Raw genomic sequence first — 22921 nt, forward strand, 5'->3', positions numbered from 1 at the left:
TCTTAAACTTTTGACCGGCAGTGTATATTTAAAAAATAAGGCCCGAAGATGTGTGGTATATGGCCAATATTCCACGGCTAAGGGCTGTTCTTATGCATGACCCAATGTGGAGTGCTTGTATACAGCCCTTAGCCCTGGTATATTGGTCATATACCACAAACCCTCGAGGTGCCTTATTGATATTTTAAACAGATTACCAACATAATTAGAGCATTAAAAAATGATGGTCTGATATACCACGGCTGTCAGCCAATCAGCATTCAGGCCTCGAACCACCGGATCCAAATGTTTCACACCCCTGCTTTAACCAGTATTCCCCACCTCATCCCTATGTTTTGCAATTGTATCAGTCTGCACTTCATCAGAAGTCTGGGGACGAGGGACTTACTGGCTTTGTTCTGAAGGAGGCGGATGACATCCCACTGCCCACTGACTGATCACACACACAGTCTGAGAATAACCCCAGGCCTCGCCCTGAGGTCATGCCACTGAACTGGGGAAAGCAGATGGCCCAGGGCTATTTTAGGGTTTACAGGAGCAACTGTCCACTCTGTCGCCACTAGAATGTCTGGGTGTTACTTATTAGGCACGAAATGGAAGAAAAAGGGACCGCAACAGGGAGGGGACTACGTATGTGTGTCCAATAAAAAGCTGTCATTTTAATTTTCTGTTGCAAAAGGCTTTGCTACGTAGTGCCCTAAAGAATACGACCCTGGTTTAGGTAGGACTGCCATGGACCAAGGCTATTTAATAGGCAAAATATGGAGGCTTTCCTCCCAGTGCAGCTAGAGCTAGAGGGCTGGATATATTTAGTGTTGGCTGTGTGACTTAACACTCGAGTAATGCTGTCAACATTGAGTGTGGCTCATGTCTCATCAATTAGAATAAAATACTTGTTTTTCAGGGTGAGTTAGGGATGTTATCTTCCATATCTTTTGACAGTTTACAGTTTCTGAGAAAGAATGGGGCTAGTTTCTATAGAATATCCTTTTGAAATCCTTTTTTGAAAAATGACATGCTATCTCGGGCATGTCACAATAAGATTTCTACACTCAAGATGGCCACACTACTCTCATTCAGTTGGAATTGGCAGTAGGAGAGAGCGAGGGTGACAATAAACTGTGTGTGTGTGAGATTTGGAAGACGTTTTTTGGGGGGGGTTTTTATCGATGTCAATCAATCAAGATATAGCAGCCACATGATTTGCACAGCAACAAAACATGAGCAAGAAGGGGGATAGATACGTGTCCACGCAGTGTTGCCATATAAGCCCCTCTGTTCTCGTGCTGGATTATGAATCGTAGAGAACCTTGAGGAAATCCACATCTGCTCTCATCTGTAGGACACGATAGCTGCACTGGCTTCTATCCACTCCCCCTCTCTCGTTTTCACCCAAATCTCACTACTAGTTCCACTGATGTTTCCAGCTTTGGAGGAGGACTGGGTCGTATTCATTAAGCACCAAATGGAAGAACACGAACTGAAACAGAAAGGGACTATACTAGAAGTTGTCCAATAAGAACATTTTAGTAATTTACCAGAAGCTCTTATCCTGAGCAACTTACAGGAGCAATTAAGGTTAAGAGCCTTTAGATTTTTCACATAGTCGGCTTGGGAATTCGGACCAGCAACCCTTTGGTTACTGATCCAACGCTCTTAAACGCTAGTCTACCTGCCGCCCTTAGCTTCATTCTGCGTTAATGAATTTGACCCTGGTCTAAACTGTTGAAATGCTTATCTGTCTGCTGCGGCTTAGTTTTGAAACTTCTCTACACCTCGTCTTGTTTGGGGCCATTCCAGCTTACAACACAGTTACGCTTCTGTGTGTGTGTGTGTGTGTGTGTGTGTGTGTGTGTGTGTGTGTGTAAGTAAAACAGATGTCTGCCCCTGCCATTCACCCTTGCTGTGTTAACATACTGGAGAGGCTAAGTGCAGATTTTGAGCACTGTGATGAAACTTGTTGCCCTGTTGGAGCCAACTAGTTAGTTGCACATGTTCTGTTGAGTAATTGATGTAGAAATATCTGCCATTTTAAAGGCAAGGATGAGTTGCTGGACCATCTTTTCATTACGCAAACTCTTGAACCCTGTTTGTCCATGGTAGCATTTTTGCTGCCCATATGTTTGCAATCCAGCCAGTAGTTTAGTGTTGTAGAAAGGAAGGACTGGAGAAGTTTGTCACTGTGTGGTTGTTAATCAAATCATATTTTATTTTGTCACATACACATGGTTAGCAGATGTTAACGCGAGTGTAGCGAAATGCTTGTGCTTCTAGTTCCGACCGTGCAGTAATATCTAACAAGTAATCTATCAATTTCACAACTACCTTTTACACACAAGTGTAAAGGAATGAATAAGAATATGTACATATAATATAGGGAAGAGCGATAGCCGAAAGATATAGGCAAGATGCAGTAGATGGTATAGAGTACAGCATATACATATGAGATGAGTAATGTAGGGTATGTAAACATTATATAAAGTGCCATTGTTTAAAGTGACTAGTGATACATTTATTACATCACATTTTTTATTATTAAAGTGGCTTGAGATTTGAGTCAGTATGTTGGCAGCAGCCACTCAATGTTAGTGATGGTTGTTTAACAGTCTGATGGCCTTGAGATAGAAGCTGTTTTTCAGTCTCTCGGTCCCAGCTTTGATGCACCTGTATTGACCTCGCCTTCTGGATGATAGCAGGGTGAACAGGCAATGGCTCGGGTTGTTGTTGTTGTCCTTGATGATCTTTATGGCCTTCCGGTGACATCGGGTGGTGTAGGTGTCCTGGAGGGCAGCTAGTTTGCCCTCCGGGGATGCGTTGTGCAGACCTCAATACCCTCTGGAGTGCCTTATGGTTGTGGGTGGCGCAGTTGCCATACCAGGCGGTGATGCAGCCCAACAGAATGCTCTCGATTGTGCATCTGTAAAAGTTTGTGTTTCTGGTGATGAGGCAAATTTCTTCAGCCTCCTGAGGTTGAAGAGGTACTGTTTCGCTTTCTTCACCACGCTGTCTGTGTGGGTGCACCATTTTCAATTTGTCTGTGATGTGTATGCTGAGGAACTTAAAACTTTCCACCTTCTCCACTACTGTCCCATCGATGTGGATAGGGGGGTGCTCCCTCTGCTGTTTCCTGAAGTCCACGATCATCTCCTTTTTGTTTTGTTGACGTTGAGTGTGAGGTTATTTTCCTGACACCACACTTCGAGGGGCCTCACCTCCCTGTAGGCCGTCTCGTCGTTGTTGGTAATCAAGCCTACCACTGTAGTGTCGTCTGCATACTTGATGATTGAGTTGGAGGCGTGCATGGCCACACAGTCATGGGTGAACAGGGAGTACAGAAGGCTGAGAACGCACCCTTGTTGGTCTCCAGTGTTTAGGATCAGTGGGGTGGAGATGTTGTTTCCTACCCCCACCACCTGGGGGCGTCCTGTCAGAAAGCCCAGGACCCAGTTGCACAGGGCGGGGTCGAGCTTAATGACGAGTTTGGAGGTTACTATGGAGTTAAATACTGAGCTTGGGTTAGGGCAGTGTGATTGCGATTGCGTCGTCTGTGGACCTATTGGGGCGGGAAGCAAATTGGAGTGGGTCTAGGGTGTCCGGTAGGGTGGAGGTGATATGATCCTTGACTAGTCTCTCAAAGCACTTTATGATGACGGAAGTGAGTGCTACGGGGCGACAGCCTTAGCTTTCTTGGGAACAGGAACAATGGTGGTCCTCTTGAAGCAGGTGGGCACAGCAGTCTGCGATAGGGATTGATTGAATATGTCTGTAAACACACCAGCTGGTCTGCGCATGCTCTGAGGACGCGGCTAGGGATGCCGTCTGGGCCGGCAGCCCTGCGAGGGTTAACACGTTTAAATGTTTTACTCACGTTGGCTGCGGTGAAGGAGAGCCTGCAGGTTTTGGTAGCGGGCCATGTTGGTGGCACTGTATTGTCCTCAAAGCGAGCAAAGAAGTTGTTTAGTTTGTCTGAGAGCAAGACATCGGGCCCGTGGCGGGGCTGGTGTTATTTTTGTAGTCTGTGAATTACTGTAGACCCTGCCACATACTTCTCGTGTCTGAGCCGTTAAATTGCGACTCTACTTTGTCTCTATGCTGATGCTTAGCTTGTTTGATTGCCTTGCGGAGGGAATAGCTACACTGTTTGTATTCACTCATGTTTCCGGTCACCTTGCCCTGATTTAAAAGCAGTGGTTCACGCATTCAGTTTTGCTCTAATGCTGACATCAATCCACAGTTTCTGGTTGGGGATTTATGCACTTTCTAATAAACTCGCTCACAGAATCAGCGTATACATCAATGTTGTTGTCTGAGGCTATCCGGAACATATCCCAGTCCACATGATTGGAGCAATCTTGAAGCGTGGAATGAGATTGGTCGGACCAGCGTTGAACAGACCTGAGCACGGACGTTTCCTGTTTTTAGTTTCTGTCTATAGGATGGGAGCAACAAAATGGAGTCAAAGATAGATGCTCATTTGTCTTTGGATACAGTGAGTCATAACTTAACTATAAAACTGCTAGAGTGATTCCTCATGAAACCAGGACAACAAAATACCGCAATTTTGAGGATATTCACTATATTTTATCAATAGAATGGTCTTTTTGAAGGAAGGATTGGTGACATATTTGACATTTTGTATCTAAAAGCATAATTGAGAAATATTTAATCAAAGTTGGAATATTTATGACATTTGGGCCTTACCCAGGCCTCGAAGACGCAAATTAAGGTAAAATAAAAAACTGCAGTATTTGTTTGTGTGTATGAAAGTGATCGAGCCAGAATGATAGAGGGGTACTTTTGACAGTACTAGGGTCTGTACCAGGAAGTCCTTTCACTGGCTGGTGTTGAGGTGGAGGATGCCTGGGCATGTCCACAACACACGGACAGCCAGGCCTTGTGACGCTTTCCCGTTGTCTCTAGAGCAGAATGCATGCTCTGTCAAATTCTTTGCATTGGAGTGTCCATTGTTTGTGTGTGTGAGCTGCGACGTATGAGAGCGAGAGAATTGAATGACTGTTTTCCATAGCCTAATCTACACCATTTTTTGTTGTTCATCACACACACGTTTGCCCTGGTTTGGTTTCTCAATGATACTAGTTTAGTTTCCGTGGGTGTCTTTTTACCAGGTTATGTCGACAGTTATAACGTACGTAAAATATAACATGTATGCGACATCTTGTCCCCTCAGAACATTTGCATTAAAAAATCTGTTTCGTGTTAGCAGTTCTACGTCTTGTGTTGTTGGTGTGGAGCGTGATGAGGGTTTGTGTTTTAGACACTTATGTAGGGCCTACATGCAGGTTATAACCTGTAATATCTTGTTTTTCTACAGGACGCATGGGTCTGAACTTCCACCACCCTGGAGCAGAGCACATTACGCCATTAAACAGTGAGTAGTATTTCAGAACATACAATAGGCTACGTTTCTCTTTGTAAATCCCTCTGTATGTTATTATGGATGTACGTATTTGTGCTTTAGCTGTGGCATTCGGTTTGACAGGCAAAGTGTTGCTTCTCTGTTGTATGGAAACTTGCAATAAGAAACCTATTCCGAAGTAGTGTCATCATGAACACACCTATGCAGGATGCCTCAGGATATGCCATAGGGTTGAGGCAGGGATCGCCACAGGGCCCATGCCCATACACAGCAGGGCACAGATGCCCTCCCTTGCTAATCCCACCTCTCACCCCAAGTATTAAACCCAGCATGGGAGCTATCTCTCAGCGCAGAGCTGCTGGGGGGAAACCACAGCGACGACCCCTGAATACCGGTTCTAAAAATATCCGACCTGTAACACTAGATTACCCCCCTTTGGTCTCTGAGAGAGATTTTGTTTTTCATAATGTCACTTTGTCTCCCTTTGTCCAGTTTTTTTCTCTCTCTCTCTTTTCCCTCCGAGTTAGAAAGTGAGTTGGCAAAAGTCTCTTCCTTTCAGCGTTGTCAAAACTTTAGTGAGAGGAGAGCGGATTGGGGTGTCCATGGTGACTGGTGGAGCTCGGCTCAAGACATCTGGGAGTGTTAGTCGAGCCTTGGGTCATGATCATTAGGCACCAAATGAGAGAGAACTGACTAAAACGGGGAGGGCTACATGGACTTGTCCAATAAAAAATGCTCATTTTTGTTTAACATTGCAAAAGGTTTTTAAACGTTTTCGGTTGCGTGGCCTTAGGAACACGACTGTGGTTTCTCCACACTCGCCTGGTTGGGGATGCCAGCAGGGGAAGCAGTGAGAAAAGAGAGGAAATGATGATGGATGGAAAAGGAGAAGATATCCAACAAGGTTTATAGTAACTTGTTTTACTGCTGTCACAGCTTGACAACACTGTGCTGTCTGTTTTCTCTTCAACTTGTTATTTTCATCATCAGTCCTTTTGGAAAACACATTTCAAATAGATGTTAAACTGCTGTTCTGGAGGGTTTAACTTAAGCACAGATCTCAGATCTGCACGGAGCTCTGGAAACTGTCATCATTGACCCTCGCAGCTGTAGTCTCCAATGTCAACACTGCTTTAGATGTGAGGAAAGCTGGTTAACGTTAGTCTACTCTTCGTCTCTCCATTGTCTCAGCTGTATGAAGCCTTGTAGCCGAGAATCTGTCTGACACATTCTCTCATTTTCCACTGATTTTTGTGGCTGAGATGGAGGATGAACCGTAAGGCCTACAACATTGATTTATGGTTGAAGATGAACTGATAGCTTAGGAGAAGTGTAAGGGCCGAGCAGATCAGTTTTAATAACTGCTCATCTCTGTACAACAGTGTCCTGAAGCTGTGCAGACATAACAAACACACACGCTCCTCAGTCTGGACGATCTTCCAGTCATCCCTTCAAAAATCTCCTCTCTGACACTCGCGTGTTAGTATGTGCTTATTTCTGTTCCTCCCTCACGCTCATCCTCCTCGTCTTATTCTCCCTCGCCACAGTGACTGACAGTTTCCCAACAGCACTTACTAGTCTACACTAGATCAGTGGGTTCCACCCTTCTACCATTTTCCCCTTGTTGCTAGGTGCCTTTGTCTCTCTTAAGGCCCTGACAGTGGGAGAATAAAACGGAGAACGTTGGTCTGAACAACTGTGCTCTGGTGAGATGAGCCAGAGTTTTAATGAAACCCAGTAAGAGAAAAGGCCTGGGTACAATGTCTCTGTCAAGAGCTGGGGGGGGGGGTGTGGGGAAAGGGCACCAGCACAATGGAAAGCCCCATATTGGTTTTTAGGAGAAGACTGTGTTCTCTGTGACACTTGACTGTAAGAAGGTCTGTTTGGCGATGTATTACCAGGAGCCCCTCCTCACTGTCTACTGGCATTAACGTTATAGACTCTATTTGCCTCTTGTAGGCTTTTTTCTCAGCCACAGCAAGGCTCCTATTCAGGCATGTTGGGTGCGTTCAAGGAAGTTTTTTTTATTTTTAGAAATGTAACGTGTGAAAACGCACCCACACCAAATGACACATTTGTTGTGGGCTTTCATGTAAGTCCTTTTTCTACTGTGTTTCCTAAACCTTAGATAACACGTCAAAGGTTTGTTCTGAAAGCCCACGAACACCGTAACTAATGAAATGGATAGACAGGGCACAAAGGCTTATCTCTGTCTGCTGTACCTTTTTTGCATGCTCACTAAATTGAAATCTGCCAGCCAACCCTATCACATGGTAGGACAGTCATCCTCTAACAGTTTTTCTGTCTGGACCCTGTGACTCAGGATGGCACTTCCATGGCTCCGTCCACAGGGCAGCTTGGAGTGGAAATGTCCCACTGTATAGACTCTGTTTCACTAGTTCATGATAATGACTCATGACATCTGTCTGTCTATGCATGTCGCTTTATCAACCACATTCATACATATTGACGCTGGGCAGAAAGAAAAGGAAATGTGAGCTAGGTAGTAGTCTGTGTTTATTGCCTGATTATAATCTGCATAATATGATTGTCATTGCTCTGTTATTGCAGGTGAATATTTCTCAGTAGTAAGGCGTATTATAACATCGCTCATCCTACTCTAGTCTAGTCTAGCCCAGGAGTAGCAGGTTTCCTGTGGGCTACTGCCAGCTAACCCATAATGAAGCCTTGTTTGCCTCCATCGCTGATGATTAGGTGTGGCCGTCTGTGGTTTCACTGTTGCCTTGGTGATGTTCTGCCTGGTTGTCTTCCCACAAAACCCATGTCTCTGTCCCTCTCCTTTCCATACCCCTCTGTCTCTCTCTCCCTCCATCTCTCCCTCCCTCTCCCACTGTTCACAAGCAGCCAGGAGCTATGGCCGCAGAAGAGGTAACTTTTGGAATTTTACTGTGTTTCTGCTTGCCAAAATGAATTGGATGCACGAGCACAATTGCTTGTCTGTCTGTACGGACGTGTCTCTTTCCAGGGCTGAGGGTTCTAGTGTGAAGTCACATGATCTGCCTTCGTCTGTGCCGTGATTGGATGAAATCATATTAATTTGCACACTTTTTTTTTTTAACGTTATTGCATTTAATGAATTTGGGGAGAGGTGGATGATTACAGTACATTCGGAAAGTATTCAGACTCCTTGACTTTTTTCACTTTTTGTTACGTTATAGCCTTATTATAAAATGGATTAAGAAAAATATACACAAAGCAAAAACAGGTTTTTATATATTTTAGCATATGTATTTTTTTAAAAATCACATTTGCATAAGTATTCAGACCCTTTACTCAGTACTTTGTTGAAGCACCTTCGTCAGCGATTACAGCCTCACTGTCAGGTTGGACGGGGAGCGTCGCTGCACAGATATTTTCAGGTCTATCCAGAGATGATTGATTGGGTTCAAGTCCGGGCTCTGGCTGGGCCGCTCATGGACATACAGAGACTTGTCCAGAAGCCACTCCTGCATTGTCTTGGCTGTGTGATTAGGGTTGTTGTCCTGTTGGAAGATGAACCGTCACCCCAGTCTGAGGTCCTGAGCGCTCTGGAGCAGGTTTTCATCAAGAATCTCTCTGTACTTTGCTCCGTTCATCTTTCCCTCGATCCTGACTTGTCTCCCAGTCCCTGCTGCTGAAAAACATCCCCACAGCATGATTTTGCCACCACCATGCTTCACTGTAGGGATGGTGCCAGGTTTCCTCCAGACCTGATGAGAATCTGGTTTCTCATGGTCTGAGAGTCCTTTAGGTGCCTTTTGCAAACTCCAAGTGAGCTGTCATGTGCCTTTTACTGAGTGGCTTCCATCTCTAACATAAAGGCCTGATTGGTGGAGTGCTGCAGAGATGGTTGTCTTTCTGGAAGGTTATCCTATCTCCACAGTGGAACTCTGGAGCTCTGTCAGAGTGATCTCCCTGACCAAGGCCCTTCTCCCCCGATTGCTCCTTGGTTCCAAGCTTCTTCCATTTAAGAATGAGGGAGGCCACTGTGTTCTTGCGGAATTTCAATGCTGCAGACATTTTTTTTGGTACCCTTCCCCAGATCTGTGTCTCGACACAATCCTGTCTCGGAGCTCTATGGACAGTTCCTTCAAACTCATGACTTGGTTTTTGCTCTTACATGCGCTGTCAACTGTCGGACCTTATATAGACAGGTGTGTCTTTTCAAATCATGTCCAACCAATGAATTTACCACAGGTGGACTCCAATCAAGTTGAAGAAACATCTCAAGGATGATCAATGGAAACAGGATGCACCTGAGCTCAATTTTGAGTCTCATAGCAAAGTGTCTGAATACTTATGTAATTAAGGTATTTATTATTATAATTTTTTTATACATTTGCCAGAAATGGTCATTTTGGGGTATTGTGTGTAGATTGAGGATTTAAAAAAAAATGTAATCCATTTTAGAATGCGGCTGAAACCTAACAAAATGTGGGGAAGGGGTCTGAATTCTTACCGAATGCACTGTACTTCCGAATTTTGTATCCAAAACCTTTGTTTTCTCTCTAGTATTCTGAGTCGTTGTGCTAAGCCTGATTTTATATGGTATAGGCATCTGTATTGACTACTACTTGTGTATTATTAATGAATTGACATGTATCGAACCAAGTCCATTTGGAGCTGTTTAAAAATACATGTTTTTTTACAAGGTATCATAAAAACATTGAAGTACACTGACTCAGAAACTATTTACAGTGGGGTAAAAAAGTATTTAGTCAGTCACCAATTGTGCAAGTTCTCCCACTTAAAAAGATGAGAGGCCTGTAATTTTCATCATAGGTACACTTCAACTATGACAGACAAAATGAGAAAAAAAATTCCTGAAAATCACATTGTAGGATTTTTAATGAATTTATGTGCAAATTATGGTGGAAAATAAGTATTTGGTCACCTACAAACAAGCAAGATTTCTGGCTCTCACAGACCTGTAACTTCTTCTTTAAGAGGCTCCTCTGTCCTCCACTCGTTACCTGTATTAATGGCACCTGTTTGAACTTGTTATCAGTATAAAAGACACCTGTCCACAACCTCAAACAGTCACACTCCAAACTCCACTATGGCCAAGACCAAAGAGCTGTCAAAGGACACCAGAAACAAAATTGTAGACCTGCACCAGGCTGGGAAGACTGAATCTGCCATAGGTAAGCAGCTTGGTTTGAAGAAATTAACTGTGGGAGAAAAAAATAGGAAATGGAAGACATACAAGACCACTGATAATCTCCCTCGATCTGGGGCTCCACACAAGATCTCACCTCGTGGGGTCAAAATTATCACAAGAACGGTGAGCAAAAATCCCAGAACCACACGGGGGGACCTAGTGAATGACCTGCAGAGAGCTGGGACCAAAGTAACAAAGCCTACTATCAGTAACACTCTACGCCGCCAGGGAATCAAATCCTGCAGTGCCAGACGTGTCCCCCTGCTTAAGCCAGTACATGTCCAGGCCCGTCTGAAGTTTGCTAGAGAGCATTTGGATGATCCAGAAGAAGATTGGGAGAATGTCATATGGTCAGATGAAACCAAAATATAACTTTTTGGTAAAAACTCAACTCGTCGTGTTTGGAGGACAAAGAATGCTGAGTTGCATCCAAAGAACACCATACCTACTGTGAAGCATGGGGGTGGAAACATCATGCTTTGGGGGTCTTTTTCTGCAAAGGGACCAGGACGACTGATCTGTGTAAAGGAAAGAATGAATGGGGCCATGTATCGTGAGATTTTGAGTGAAAACCTCCTTCCATCAGCAAGGTTTATTGAAGATGAAAGATGGCTGGGTCTTTCAGCATGACAAGGATCCCAAACACACCGCCTGGGCAACGAAGGAGTGGCTTCGTAAGAAGCATTTCAAGGTCCTGGAGTGGCCTAGCCAGTCTCCAGATCTCAACCCCATAGAAAATCTTTGGAGGGAGTTGAAAGTCTGTGTTGCCCAGCAACAGCCCCAAAACATCACTGCTCTAGAGGAGATCTACATGGCGGAATGGGCCAAAATACCAGCAACAGTGTGTGAAGACTTACAGAAAACATTTGACCTCTGTCATTGCCAACAAAGGGTATATAACAAAGTATTGAGAAACTTTTGTTATTGACCAAATACTTATTTTTCACCATAATTTGCAAATAAATTCATTAAAAATCCTACAATGTGATTTTCTGGATTTTTTTTCTCATTTTGTCTGTCATAGTTGAAGTGTACCTATGATGAAAATTACAGGCCTCTCTCATCTTTTTAAGTGGGAGAACTTGCACAATTGGTGGCTGACTAAATACTTTTTTACCCCACTCTATGTCCTGAATAGAAGGAATGGGTGCTGCCTTCATGCTCTTCTCTGATTTGGAGTGTTCAACTAATTCCTATTTTCTCACTGAGGAAAACCCTGGTAACATTTGAAACTTTGTTGTTTCAATGCATGCATTTGTTGTATCTAAGAATTATAGGACTTTTTAAGTCTGGCTGTTGGCAGTTCATTAGTCCACTTGTAGATGGCGCTTATGACTCAGCGATCAAATCGGACGGTTATTGTCTTTGTCAGTCCTCCTGTATTTGTCTATACCTGTGTGCCTGTTAGCATGGGAAGTAAAACATATTTGTACAGTAGCCTATGCCTAACAGAGGCCTCTAACATGGTCTACCTCCAGATCTTAGATACATGCAGCTCCATTCAGTCAGTACACAGTCCTCTTTGCTCTCACCTGTAAGAGGTAATCTACTGCTGTGGCAAATGGTCCGCCCTCTTGCCCGCCATCCCTCCTGCGCTCTCCACCCCTTGTTCCTATTGCCTGCAGGAACAAGGCTCTGAAGGACTGTTCTGGGTCAAAGTGGGACTTATAAATGGTGGGTGTGGCAGAGGTGCCGGATTGGCCGCATTGACAAAATGTTGCTGTTTTTTTAAAGCTAATTTCCTGCAATTCTACAAATTTTGCCATGAGGCTGAGAGAAAAAATTGCAGTTTTATCATGCAATCCTTCAAATTTTGCTATGGCTTATGCTATCTAAGTGACTCAAACGTAACAAAATTGGTGAGAGCCCCATGCCATGACAAAAGTATTCCTGAATGCATCATTGGAATTTTAGTGTCACTCTGACTCTACTTTGGTGATTGTTAGTTCTCAGTGGATCTTATTTAAAAATATATAGTTCAATTATATTTTCTACATACTCTATCTGGTTGATCCCGAAGATCATTTAAAAAACATAAATAACATTATTATTTATTCTTTACTTTTTGTACAGAGGTGACCTGAAAAAAAAAAACAGGTGTCTCGCCCGAGGAGGGCAGGCAGGCCCACAATGTTTGACGAATGCAGCAGCATGATGGTGATTTGACCTTCCTCTGTAAGGAGGCTGCTATTGTTACCAGTTATAATAACACCATCTCTCTCTTTCTCTCTCTCTCTTTCATATCCTCCCTGTCTTCTGTTCTGTGCCCTTTTCTTCTCCCTCGCTCTTCTCCCTGTTATCCTTTTTTGTTCTCTCTTTCCCTCTCAATCCCCCCGGCCCTCTCTCTCGCTGCCCCCTCTCTCTTTCCAGGTCGCTCTTCGCTATTTCCCTTTGAGGATGGTTTCCTGGACGACGGTCACGGTGACCCCTCTCTGACCCCGGGGTTGAACTCGCCCACGCGCTGTCAGAACGAAGAGCGGATGGAGCGCTACTCCAGGAAGGTGTTTGTTGGAGGCCTGCCCCCTGACATAGATGAAGGTACAGACGGATGGCAGTGGCACTAGCCTCTGTCCCAAATCTGTTTGTGTTGTCTTGCCATCTCCTATGGACATTGTCAGTGTTTGCCGTGGCAACGGCCATAGATGTTGGCAAGACAGCACAAACAGGTCTTGGACCAGGCTAGCACCTTACTGTACATTCACTATATTTCCTCATAGAATGTCCATGAGCTGCATGGCATGTGATTAATACGTTTAGGGGTTTCGTGCAGGCTAGGATGGTAAGGAGGGAGGAGAGATATACAAGCCAGATGAGGGTCTGCAGATGTATTTTGGTGGTCTGCTGGTTCAGTGGGCTAAATGGGTGGCAGGTAGCCTAGCGGTTAAGAGCATTGGACCAGTAATCGAAACGTCACTGGTTCGAATCCCCGAACCGGCAAGGTGGACAAATCTGCCATTCTGCCCTTGAGCAAGGCAGTTAACCCCTAAGAACAACTTCTCCCTGGACACCGATGACGAGGATGTTGATTTACGGCAGCACCTTTCTGATTCGGAGGGTTTAAATACAGAAGACCCATTTCAGTTAAATGAAGTAAGTTGTGCAACTGACTAGGTATCCCCTTTCCCTTCCACCCTAAAGGGCTGGTTTTGTCAGTCTGTATGCTGTCTATCAGTCATGGAGCTGGTTCTCTGGGCCTGTGGACTGACTGGTTATGCTCTGTGGGTTTGTGGCAGTGAGCTGGCAGTCAGTCTGGCAGCAGATGTGACAGTGTGTTATCTCACAGAGTGTGAGTAGGGCCTGAGGGCATAGCAGGACATTGGGAATCTGGAATGGTGACACGGCTCAATGTGGCTCAGACGTGCACGTGAGTAAAAACGCGCACAAACACAGAACACAAAACGCGCCCAAAAAATGCACAGAGAATTAGTGAACAATGCGTGCCCATGGCCTCTTGGAATATTCATGAGTTGCCACAATACAAGGGTTTAATAGGGCTCCCAAGTGGCGCAGCGGTCTAAGGCACTACGTCTCGGTGCAAGAGGCGTCATTACAGTCCCTGGTTTGAATCCAGGCTGTATCACATCCGGCCGTGATTGGGAGTCCCATAGGGCGGCGCACAATTGGCTCAGCCTTGTCCGTGTTTGGCCAGAGTAGGTCATCATTTTAAATAAATTCTTAACGGACTTTTTGATGGCTTGCTTGACATGCAATTGCGCATCATGTGGACAAATATACAGAACAAAAAATATAAGCGCAACATGCAACTATTTCAAAGAGCAAATCAGTCAGATTAAATGAATTAAATAGGCCCTAATCTATGGATTTCATGACTAGGAATACAGATATGCGTCTGTTGGTCACATATACTTTAAAAGAAATGGGCCTCCGATTGGACCTTAGAATCTCGTCACAGTATTTCTGTGCATTTGAATTACCATTGATTAAAATGGAATTGTGTTCGTTGGCCATAGGTTATGCCTGCCCATACCATAACCCCACCACCACTCTGTTCACAGAGAGTTGTGAGGCCTGTTGGACGTAGTGCCACATTCTCCAGAAAAAAACACTAGAGGTGCCGTATGGTAGAGAAATGTTTATTAAATTCTCTGCCAACAACTCTGGTGAACATTCCTGCAGTCAGCATGCCCATTGCACCCTCCCTCAACACTTGTGACATCTTTGGTACTGTGTTGTGTGACACAACTGCACATTTTAGAGTGGCCTTCTATTGCCCCCAGCACAAGGTGTATCTGTGTAGTGATCATGCTGTTTAATCAGCTTGTTGATGTGCCACACCTGTCCGGTGGATGGATTCTCTTGGCAAAGGAGAAATGCTCACTAATAGGGATGTAAAGAAATGTGTGCACACAATTTGAGAGAAATATGCTTTTTGAGCGTATGGAACATTTCTGGGATCTTTTATTTCAGCTCATGAAACATGCGACCAACACTTTACATGTTGCGTTAACATTTTTCTTCTGTGTAGTTTCCATGGGAAATTGCTCCATGACCATGGTAATTTCATTAAAAAAAATATTTCAACAGATGAGATCACCAACAGCTTCCGTCGCTATGGACACCTGGTTGTGGATTGGCCCCACAAAGCCGAGAGCAAGTCCTACTTTCCGCCTAAAGGTAAGAACAGTTTGTTCACACCGGTCTGTAAAATAACCTTTTTTTCAATGAAGAAATAAGGAATGTTTGTGGAAGACCTCCTCCTGACATAGGATTAACCAACAACATTAACCAATCAACAATTCCTTTACAAGTCTACAGTAACAAATTGTATTGTTCAGTCATTGTCTCAGAGAGCATGCTGCGCTGCTATGGCGTGGGTTGTGTGGGAAGGTTTACGATACCCAGAATTCAAGGATCACCCAGGTCTCGAGTTAAGGCGTCTATTTATTTATATGGCCTCCTGCTGCTATTTCAGGGATAGAAACACACACACACACACACACACACACACACACACACACACACACACACACACACCCTCTGTGGTGTCTCATTACAGGCTCCTGAAGGGCCCAGAGCACTCAGACCAGAGGAGAGAGAGAGAGGGAGAGAGAGTTTTTCTGTCAATACCGGGAGAGTGCAAAGGCTTTCTCCTGCCCCTGGCCACCGGCCCTCTTGGGTTTCATTTGGACAGGTGACCATAGCGGGGAGAGGGCCCTTCCTTCCAGGCCCCTGTATCACTTCACTCCGGCCGCCCCTCCACACACTTCAATGTGTCATTAAGGAAACTATTAAAGCAGAGGGTTGGAAATGGCTGACATTCCTCAGGCATATGGTAATACGCTGCATCTGGGGAAGCTGTGAAAATTGCCCGTTTCTTCCCGCGCTCATTTTGGATTTTCCTTTTTTTGGGGGGCGGGGTGTTCAACTTTATTTTCAATAGGCCTCAGCTCGGGGCTCTCTAGTATTCCTAATCTCACGAGGGGAAAATGCAGCATCCTTTTAGGGGAATGAGTTTGAAAGTCAGAGAATTCCTTGTAAGTGAGGGAGGGAAGAATTGGTACGCCACAAGGAAACCACCTCCGCTTGTTGTAATTTCCCACATTTGTTGGTGTTGTAGTGTTGGGCCACCACATGTTTTTTAATAAAGAGCTTGGACAGTCGCCCTTAAAGCCAAGTTCTTAGCTGGAGTGCGAGTGCACATCCTTACGACTGTGTGTGTGTCTGCGCATGTGTGTGTGTCCTATCCTTTCACAGGCTGTAATGGCTGTTTCTCAGATGTGGGATTCCCATTAAGCGGTCATCAATCTCTCCCCATGTTAAAAATGGTTCCAAGCTGACCTAATGGAACTTGGTAGTCACTTCTTCAATCCTGTGTCACATTAAAATGAGCAGTTATGTGTCTCTGTACAATTATGTAATAGTTTTTGGTTTGGGAGATTAGGATGAATCATGTTGTGGCTCCCAGGCCTGAGCAGGGTCCATCTCGGGTCTAAACTGGGATCAGTTGCAAGCCTGGGGCCAGACAGGCAGTTATCCCTGATAAACAGGCCTGAGGTCATTTCACAGGCCACTGCACTGTTCCTAAACTTCCTAGTACATTTGTCCAATGGTGATAGTGTTGGGCTTAGGCAGGATGAGAGAATGGGGACTGTCTGTCTGCCTGCTGGATGATGTCACCAACCGATGAGCTCACTATGACTGTGGTGCTGCTCACACCTGCTCAATGAGCTCTGGCCTGTAGTCCCGGGCGTCACCATTGGAGACGAGCTCCAAACGGTGCTGAAGCTATTTCTGTCCACTCCGTACGGAGGTAGAGCGGGAACGAGGGAGGAAAGGAGGGGGCTCCTTTGGGGGTTTTCGAGTGGCTGCTTTTAGGATAATGTGTCTGTGTCAGAGCCTGGATGCTGGGAGCTTATCTACGCTGTTGTTGGATGAGGCAGGCATAGGCTGGCACAATAGGACAGAGCACCTCCTCTGGCTAGGGGGGCAGATAGTCAGGCCACTCTGTAATGATGCCACTGAAGCTCCCTATACAGTGCCCTCACCTCTAGGATGGGTTTAGCGATCTCTACTCGTGGTACTGAGAAAATGTGTGGGGGGATGATCGAGGATGCATTGAGGGATTTCTCACAAATTGAGATGATTAGTGAAGCTTCATTTCACCTCCCCTGGTCTCAACTGCCTGTGCTCTCGTCAAGCTCCCATGCCTATTTGTTTTAGGAAAGCAGATGCTTGTCTCTCTCTTCCCCTCCCTACTTGCTCTCCTCCCTCCTTTCTCTCCACATGTAAGCTGCTGTCAGCGGGACATTTATTTACTTTCAGTGACAGAGTTACAGCTCCCTGTGGGTTTGTCTGCTCTCTCTCCACCCATCTTCTCCTCCATATCTCTCCTCCTCCCTCTTTCTCTTATTGGATTATATAGGCCTACTTTCAGGACAGCTTGGCTGTATGTCTCATGGCTGCTCTCTCCTCTTCCACTCTTCTTCACCCCTCTTCTCCTCCATGTCCTCCCCCCTTCTTTTTTTCCCTTTCTGTTATGAGGATATATAATATCAGCAGGGCAGCTCCGGCTGTATGTTTGTCATGATCAATTGAGACAGCTTCCAGACTGGAAAAGAGCTGATTTTTGTGTGACGATTTTGCTGATGAGCTTTGCCAGAGTCCACTCTTCATCCTTCACAGATAGTACTCACTGATTTTATTCTCTACTGGTCCTGGGCCTGCATCCATAAAGGGTCTCCGAGTAGGTGCTACTATAGGATCAGTTTCGCCTTTCAGAGCATAATGAATAAGACGGCAGGGACCGATCCGAGATCAGAACTCTTACTCTAAGGTGCTTTACTAATACAGGCCAGACCAGTCTGCAGGGTCGAGTTCTGCACCCCTCTCTTAGGGCTGAACATCTGGGAAGATTCACTGGTTCCTGAATCCGGAAACATTAACCTTGATAAATCAACAGACACAAACTTTAACTGTACTTCGAAACGAGTCTCGCAACGAGTCTCATCGTTTAAACTTTGATTGTAGGAAACTGACTGTCAAAAAAATGCCTGCTGTATTTTATGAGGTAATGTTGATGTTGGCTATTGATTTGTGAAGTAAGTTGACTTGGAGAGCCACGGTGGATGCCCTGTGCTCCCAAGAGGAGTTAGTCAATTAAATGGAAAATTGGTCATTGTTTGTACAGCGGAGTCTTGGAACTTTTTGAGTCAAGGTGTGAAATTGCAGTGGCTTGTTTGTGAGGTCATGTGTTGGTGTTTGGCGAGTGCCTGGTGAGACAGTGTTGGCCGTCGGCGAGGGAAAGAGTCGGGCGGTCCTGGTCGTGTGTCATTTTGTTAGCCGTAGGACCGTGAGGTAACCGGACCTGCCGTTTATCTTTTAAGGGGATTTTTTACAGCCCAAGACTGCCTGGCCGTATGTTTTCCTTTCCTCCCTTGGCGCGGTCGGGAGCTCAGCAGTTAAGCTCTATAAATCTCAGGCACGAGCCACTGCAGATCTGTGCTCTCCTCTCCTCCTCTGGTTTAAGTAAGCCTCTGCACTGCGGCTTGCCTGCCTGTCTGGCCCGAATTCCCCTTCCCCTGAAGTGTGCACACTAGCATACTTTCTCCCATGGATTTATTAAAAGACAAATGTACTTGTTTTTTTTCTTTTTTCCGCGGGACGGTTGAGCTAATGTAGGCTAATGTGATTAGCATGAGGTTGTAAGTAACAAGCAAAGAAAATCCCAGGACTTAGACATATCTGATATGGGCAGAAATCTTAAATTCTTGTTAATCTAACTGCACTGTCCAATTTACAGTAGCTATTACAGTGAAAGAATACTATGCTATTGTTTGAGGAGAGTGCACAATTATGAACTTGAAAATATGTTAAACCAATTAGGGCAGTCTTGATACAACATTTTGATCATAAATGCAATGGTTCATTGGATCAGTCTTAAATTTTGCACATACACTGCTGCATCTAGTGGTTAATATTGAAATTGCGCCTGGGCTGGAATAATACATTGTCCATTCTCTTGCATTTCAAAGATGATGGTACCAAAAAAAAACACGTTTTTTTCTTTGTATCATCTTTTACCAGATCTAATGTATTATATTCTCCTACATTAATTTCACATTTCTGGAAACTTCAAAGTGTTTCCTTTCAAATGGTATCAAGAATATGTATATCCTTGCTTCAGGTCCTGAGCTACAGGCAGTTAGATTTGGGTCATTTTAGGCGAAAATTGAAAAAAAGGGTCCCATCCTTAACCAAATCTGTATTTTGGATGTACATGGCATGTGATAGAAGTGTTCAGACATTTCATTTTTGCGATTTCGCTTGGTTGTAAGAAACTTAACCCACCAGATATAGGCTTCCTCATGCTCGTTCTGCAGTTGTAGGGGCACAGATGAAGCATGAACAAAGGATTCAAACACTCCCAAATGAATAAACTCTGTGCAAAAGATGCAGGTCTTTGGGTGTTGTACACATTAAATTGTGTCATTCCTAACTTTATCAGCAACGTTATATTCCATTTTGTTGGACTTTTTCTAAAAACCAAGTGAAATCGCTAAAAAAGTGTCTGAACATGCCATTTATAACGTTCCATTTAGATCAAAAATACAGATTTGGTTGATAAAAAGTTAACTTGTCCATTAACAATGGTGGAACCTCCCTCCAGACAATGTTTACACAAATCCTATGCTTTTAAATCCACAACAGGGAGAGTGTGTGTGACTGTGCGATTTTGGATAAAAAAATATATACAGTCGTGGACAAAAGTTTTGAGAATGACACAAATATTAATTTTCACAGTCTTCTGCCTCAGTTTGTATGATGGCTATTTGCATTACAATTCATTTGCCATGCAAATGAACTGAATCCCCCAAAAAACATTTCCACTGTATTTCAGCCCTGCCACAAAAGGACCAGCTGACATCATGTCAGTGATTCTCTCGTTAACATAGGTGTGAGTTTTGACAAGGGCAAGGCTGGAGATCACTCTGTCATGCTGATTGAGTTTGAAAAACAGACTGGAAGCTTCAAAAGGAGGGTGGTGCTTGGAATCATTGTTTTTACTTTGTCAAATATGGTTACCTGCATGGAAACACGTGCCGTCATCGTTGCTTTGCACAAAAAGGGCTTCACAGGCATGGATATTGCTGCCAGTAAGATTGCACCTAAATCAACCATTTATTGGATCATCTAGAACTTCAAGGAGTGGTTCAATTGTTGTGAAGAAGGCTTCAGGGTGCCCAAGAAAGTCCAGCAAGCGCCAGGACCGTCTCCTAAAGTTGATTCAGCTGCGGGATCAGGGCACCACCAGTACAGAGCTTGCTCAGGAATGGCAGCAGGCAGGTGTGAGTGCATCTGCATGCACAGTGAGGCAAAGACTGTTTGAGGATGGCCTGGTGTCAAGAAGGGCAGCAAAGAAGCCACTTCTCTCCAGGAAAAACTTCAGGAACATACTGATATTCTGCAAAAGATACAGGGATTGGACAGTTGAGGACTGGGGTAAAGTCATTTTCTCTGATGAATCCCCTTTCCAATTGTTTGGGGCATACGGAAAAAAGCTTGTCCAGAGAAGACAAGGTGAGCGCTACCATCAGTCCTCTGTCATGCCAACAGTAAAGCATCCTGAGACCATTCATGTGTGGGGGCTGCTTCTCAGCCAAGGAAGTGGGCTCACTCACAATTTTGCCTAAGAACACAGCCATGAATAAAGAATGGTACCAACACGTCCTCCGAGAGCAACTTCTCCCAACCATCCAGGAACAGTTTGGTGACGAACAATGCCTTTTCCAGCATGATGGAGCCCCTTGCCAAAAGGCAAAAGTGATAACTATGTGGCACAGGGAACAAAACATAAATCTTTTGGGTCCATGGCCAGGAAACTCCCCAGACCTTAATCCCATTGAGAACTTGTGGTCAATCCTCAAGAGGCGGGTGGACAAACAAACAACCCACAAATTCTGACAAACTCCAAGCATTGATTATGCAAGAATGGGCTGCCATCAGTCAGGATGTGGCCCAGAAGGTAATTTGACAGCATGCCAGGGCAGATTGCAGAGGTCTTGAAAAAGAAGTGTCAACACTGCAAATAATGACTCTTTGCATCAACTTCACATAATTGTCAATAAAAGCCTTTGACACTTATGAAATGCTTGTAATTATACTTCAGTATTCTATAGTAAAATCTGACAAAAATATCTAAAGACACTCTGAAGCAGCAAACTTTGTGGCCTAGAAGGCCAGCCTCCCGGATTCGCCTCTTCACTGTTGGCGTTGAGACCGGTGTTTTGCTGGTACTATTTAATGAAGCTGCCAGTTGAGGACTTGTGAGGCGTATGTATCTGTCCTCTTGCTCAGTTGTGCACTGGCGCCTCCCACTATTTCTATTCTGGTTAGGGACAGTTTGTGCTGTTCTGTGTTGTACGAGATCTTCAGTTTCTTTGCAATTTCTCGCATGGAATAGCCTTCAGTTCTCAGAACAAGAATCGACTGACTACTTTCAGAAAAAAGTGCTTTGTTTCTGGTCGGGGTCTGAACTTACTGTTGCAAGTTAGAATAGTAGAATACACAAGGTTCGATTTCAAAATGTGGTTGTGCATCAGCAGTTTTATACTTATGTCAGTCACTCAATTATCCCACGCCAGCAATTTTTTTTTTTGGGGGGGACTGGTAAATGAGTCTAGTGGTCAGCTATCTAAACTTAGTAGTCATGGTCAAATTCCTAGCCGAGGGCGGCCCCCATTGATTTTGCTAGTCAGTCTCACTCAGATATCACATTAAAAACTCCAAACATTTCTCTCCCCCTACGGCAGCTAATTCTATTTTCCGCTTCATGCCAAAATGTGTAGAATTGCAGTGTGGGGTGGGGGGGTGCAAATGTGGGTACGCAGGCTCAGAGCAACTGCGTCCCCACATGAGATTTTTTTTTGTGGCCCCCAACCCCATCAAAGTTGCCAATACCTGCTCTAATTCTTGTAGCTATACATTCTTTGATACACGCACACCCCTACATTTACAAGTAGACTCTCTATCTCTCTCTCACACACACTTTCACGGTTCACTGAATCTGCTGAGTCAGGGTATTTTTGTTTCCTTTTCCCCCTCATCTGTAGCAGCAGTCCCTTTGAGGAATGTAAAACACGACAGTTGCACATCCCTCTCTGTTCCCCCTTTCCACTCCATTCCTCGGCCATGCGTTCTGCTCTTCCGCATATATAGATTTAAAATGCCGTAGCTCCTTCAGTCAGCTGACACCAGAAAACACACACACACACACACACACACAGAGGCAGCCCCACTGACAGTCTTCTGCGCCATACTGTGTGTACTGTCTATGTGTGGGCCCGGGCCTCCCTCCATCCCTTCACCCTGCTGCCTGTTCTGCTGCTTCCCACGGCATGTCCCTGGTGCCTCCACTGTTCAGCTCACATGACCACGGCCCCCTAATTTAGCATATGTCAAATCATGTGCATCAGAGATGGCTATGTTTGCTGAATTTATGGCTCTGGTGGGTGCTAGCCTATTAGTAGTTGCCGCAAATGTCTTTATTGGCGAGTGTACCTTATTCCACTGAATGGAATACCCCTGTGATACCTTGCCTACTGCAAATGTGTCATTGTTTTCTTGTTTTGTTTACTTTTTAGCATGATCTTTTGTTCACTCGGGTCACACAATATATATTATTTTCCTATCAGCTGCGAGTTTCTCTCTCTCTCTCTCTGTGTGGTATCTCTCGCTTGCTCTCTGTCGCTCGCTCTCTCGCTCGCTCTCTGTGTCTCTCTCGCTCTCTGTGTCTCTGCTCTCTCGCTCGCTCTCTGTGTCGCTCGCTCTCTGTGTCTCTCCCTCTCTCGCTCTCTCTCTCGCTCGCTCTCTGTGTGTCGCTCGCTCGCTCTCTGTGTGTCGCTCGCTCGCTCTCTGTGTGTCGC

The 22921-nt window shown here is 44.8% G+C and overlaps 1 protein-coding gene across 4 annotated transcripts in view; it reads left to right on the forward strand.

Annotated features, from left to right (window-relative positions):
• LOC112252832 (cytoplasmic polyadenylation element-binding protein 3) overlaps positions 1–22921 on the forward strand; it is a 76970-nt gene that overhangs the window by 35140 nt on the left and 18909 nt on the right. For 3 of the 4 annotated variants that reach the window (XM_024424481.2, XM_024424483.2, XM_024424479.2), the window contains exons 4-7: positions 5333–5389; positions 8243–8266; positions 12909–13076; positions 15084–15173. In XM_024424481.2, the coding sequence (XP_024280249.1) occupies positions 5333–5389; positions 8243–8266; positions 12909–13076; positions 15084–15173 (339 nt within the window). The remainder of the gene's footprint in view (positions 1–5332; positions 5390–8242; positions 8267–12908; positions 13077–15083; positions 15174–22921) is intronic. The other variant, XM_024424480.2, reaches the window with a different exon arrangement.

The sequence above is a fragment of the Oncorhynchus tshawytscha genome, linkage group LG06 (assembly GCF_018296145.1).
Source record: "Oncorhynchus tshawytscha isolate Ot180627B linkage group LG06, Otsh_v2.0, whole genome shotgun sequence".
Classification (NCBI taxonomy): domain Eukaryota; kingdom Metazoa; phylum Chordata; class Actinopteri; order Salmoniformes; family Salmonidae; genus Oncorhynchus; species Oncorhynchus tshawytscha.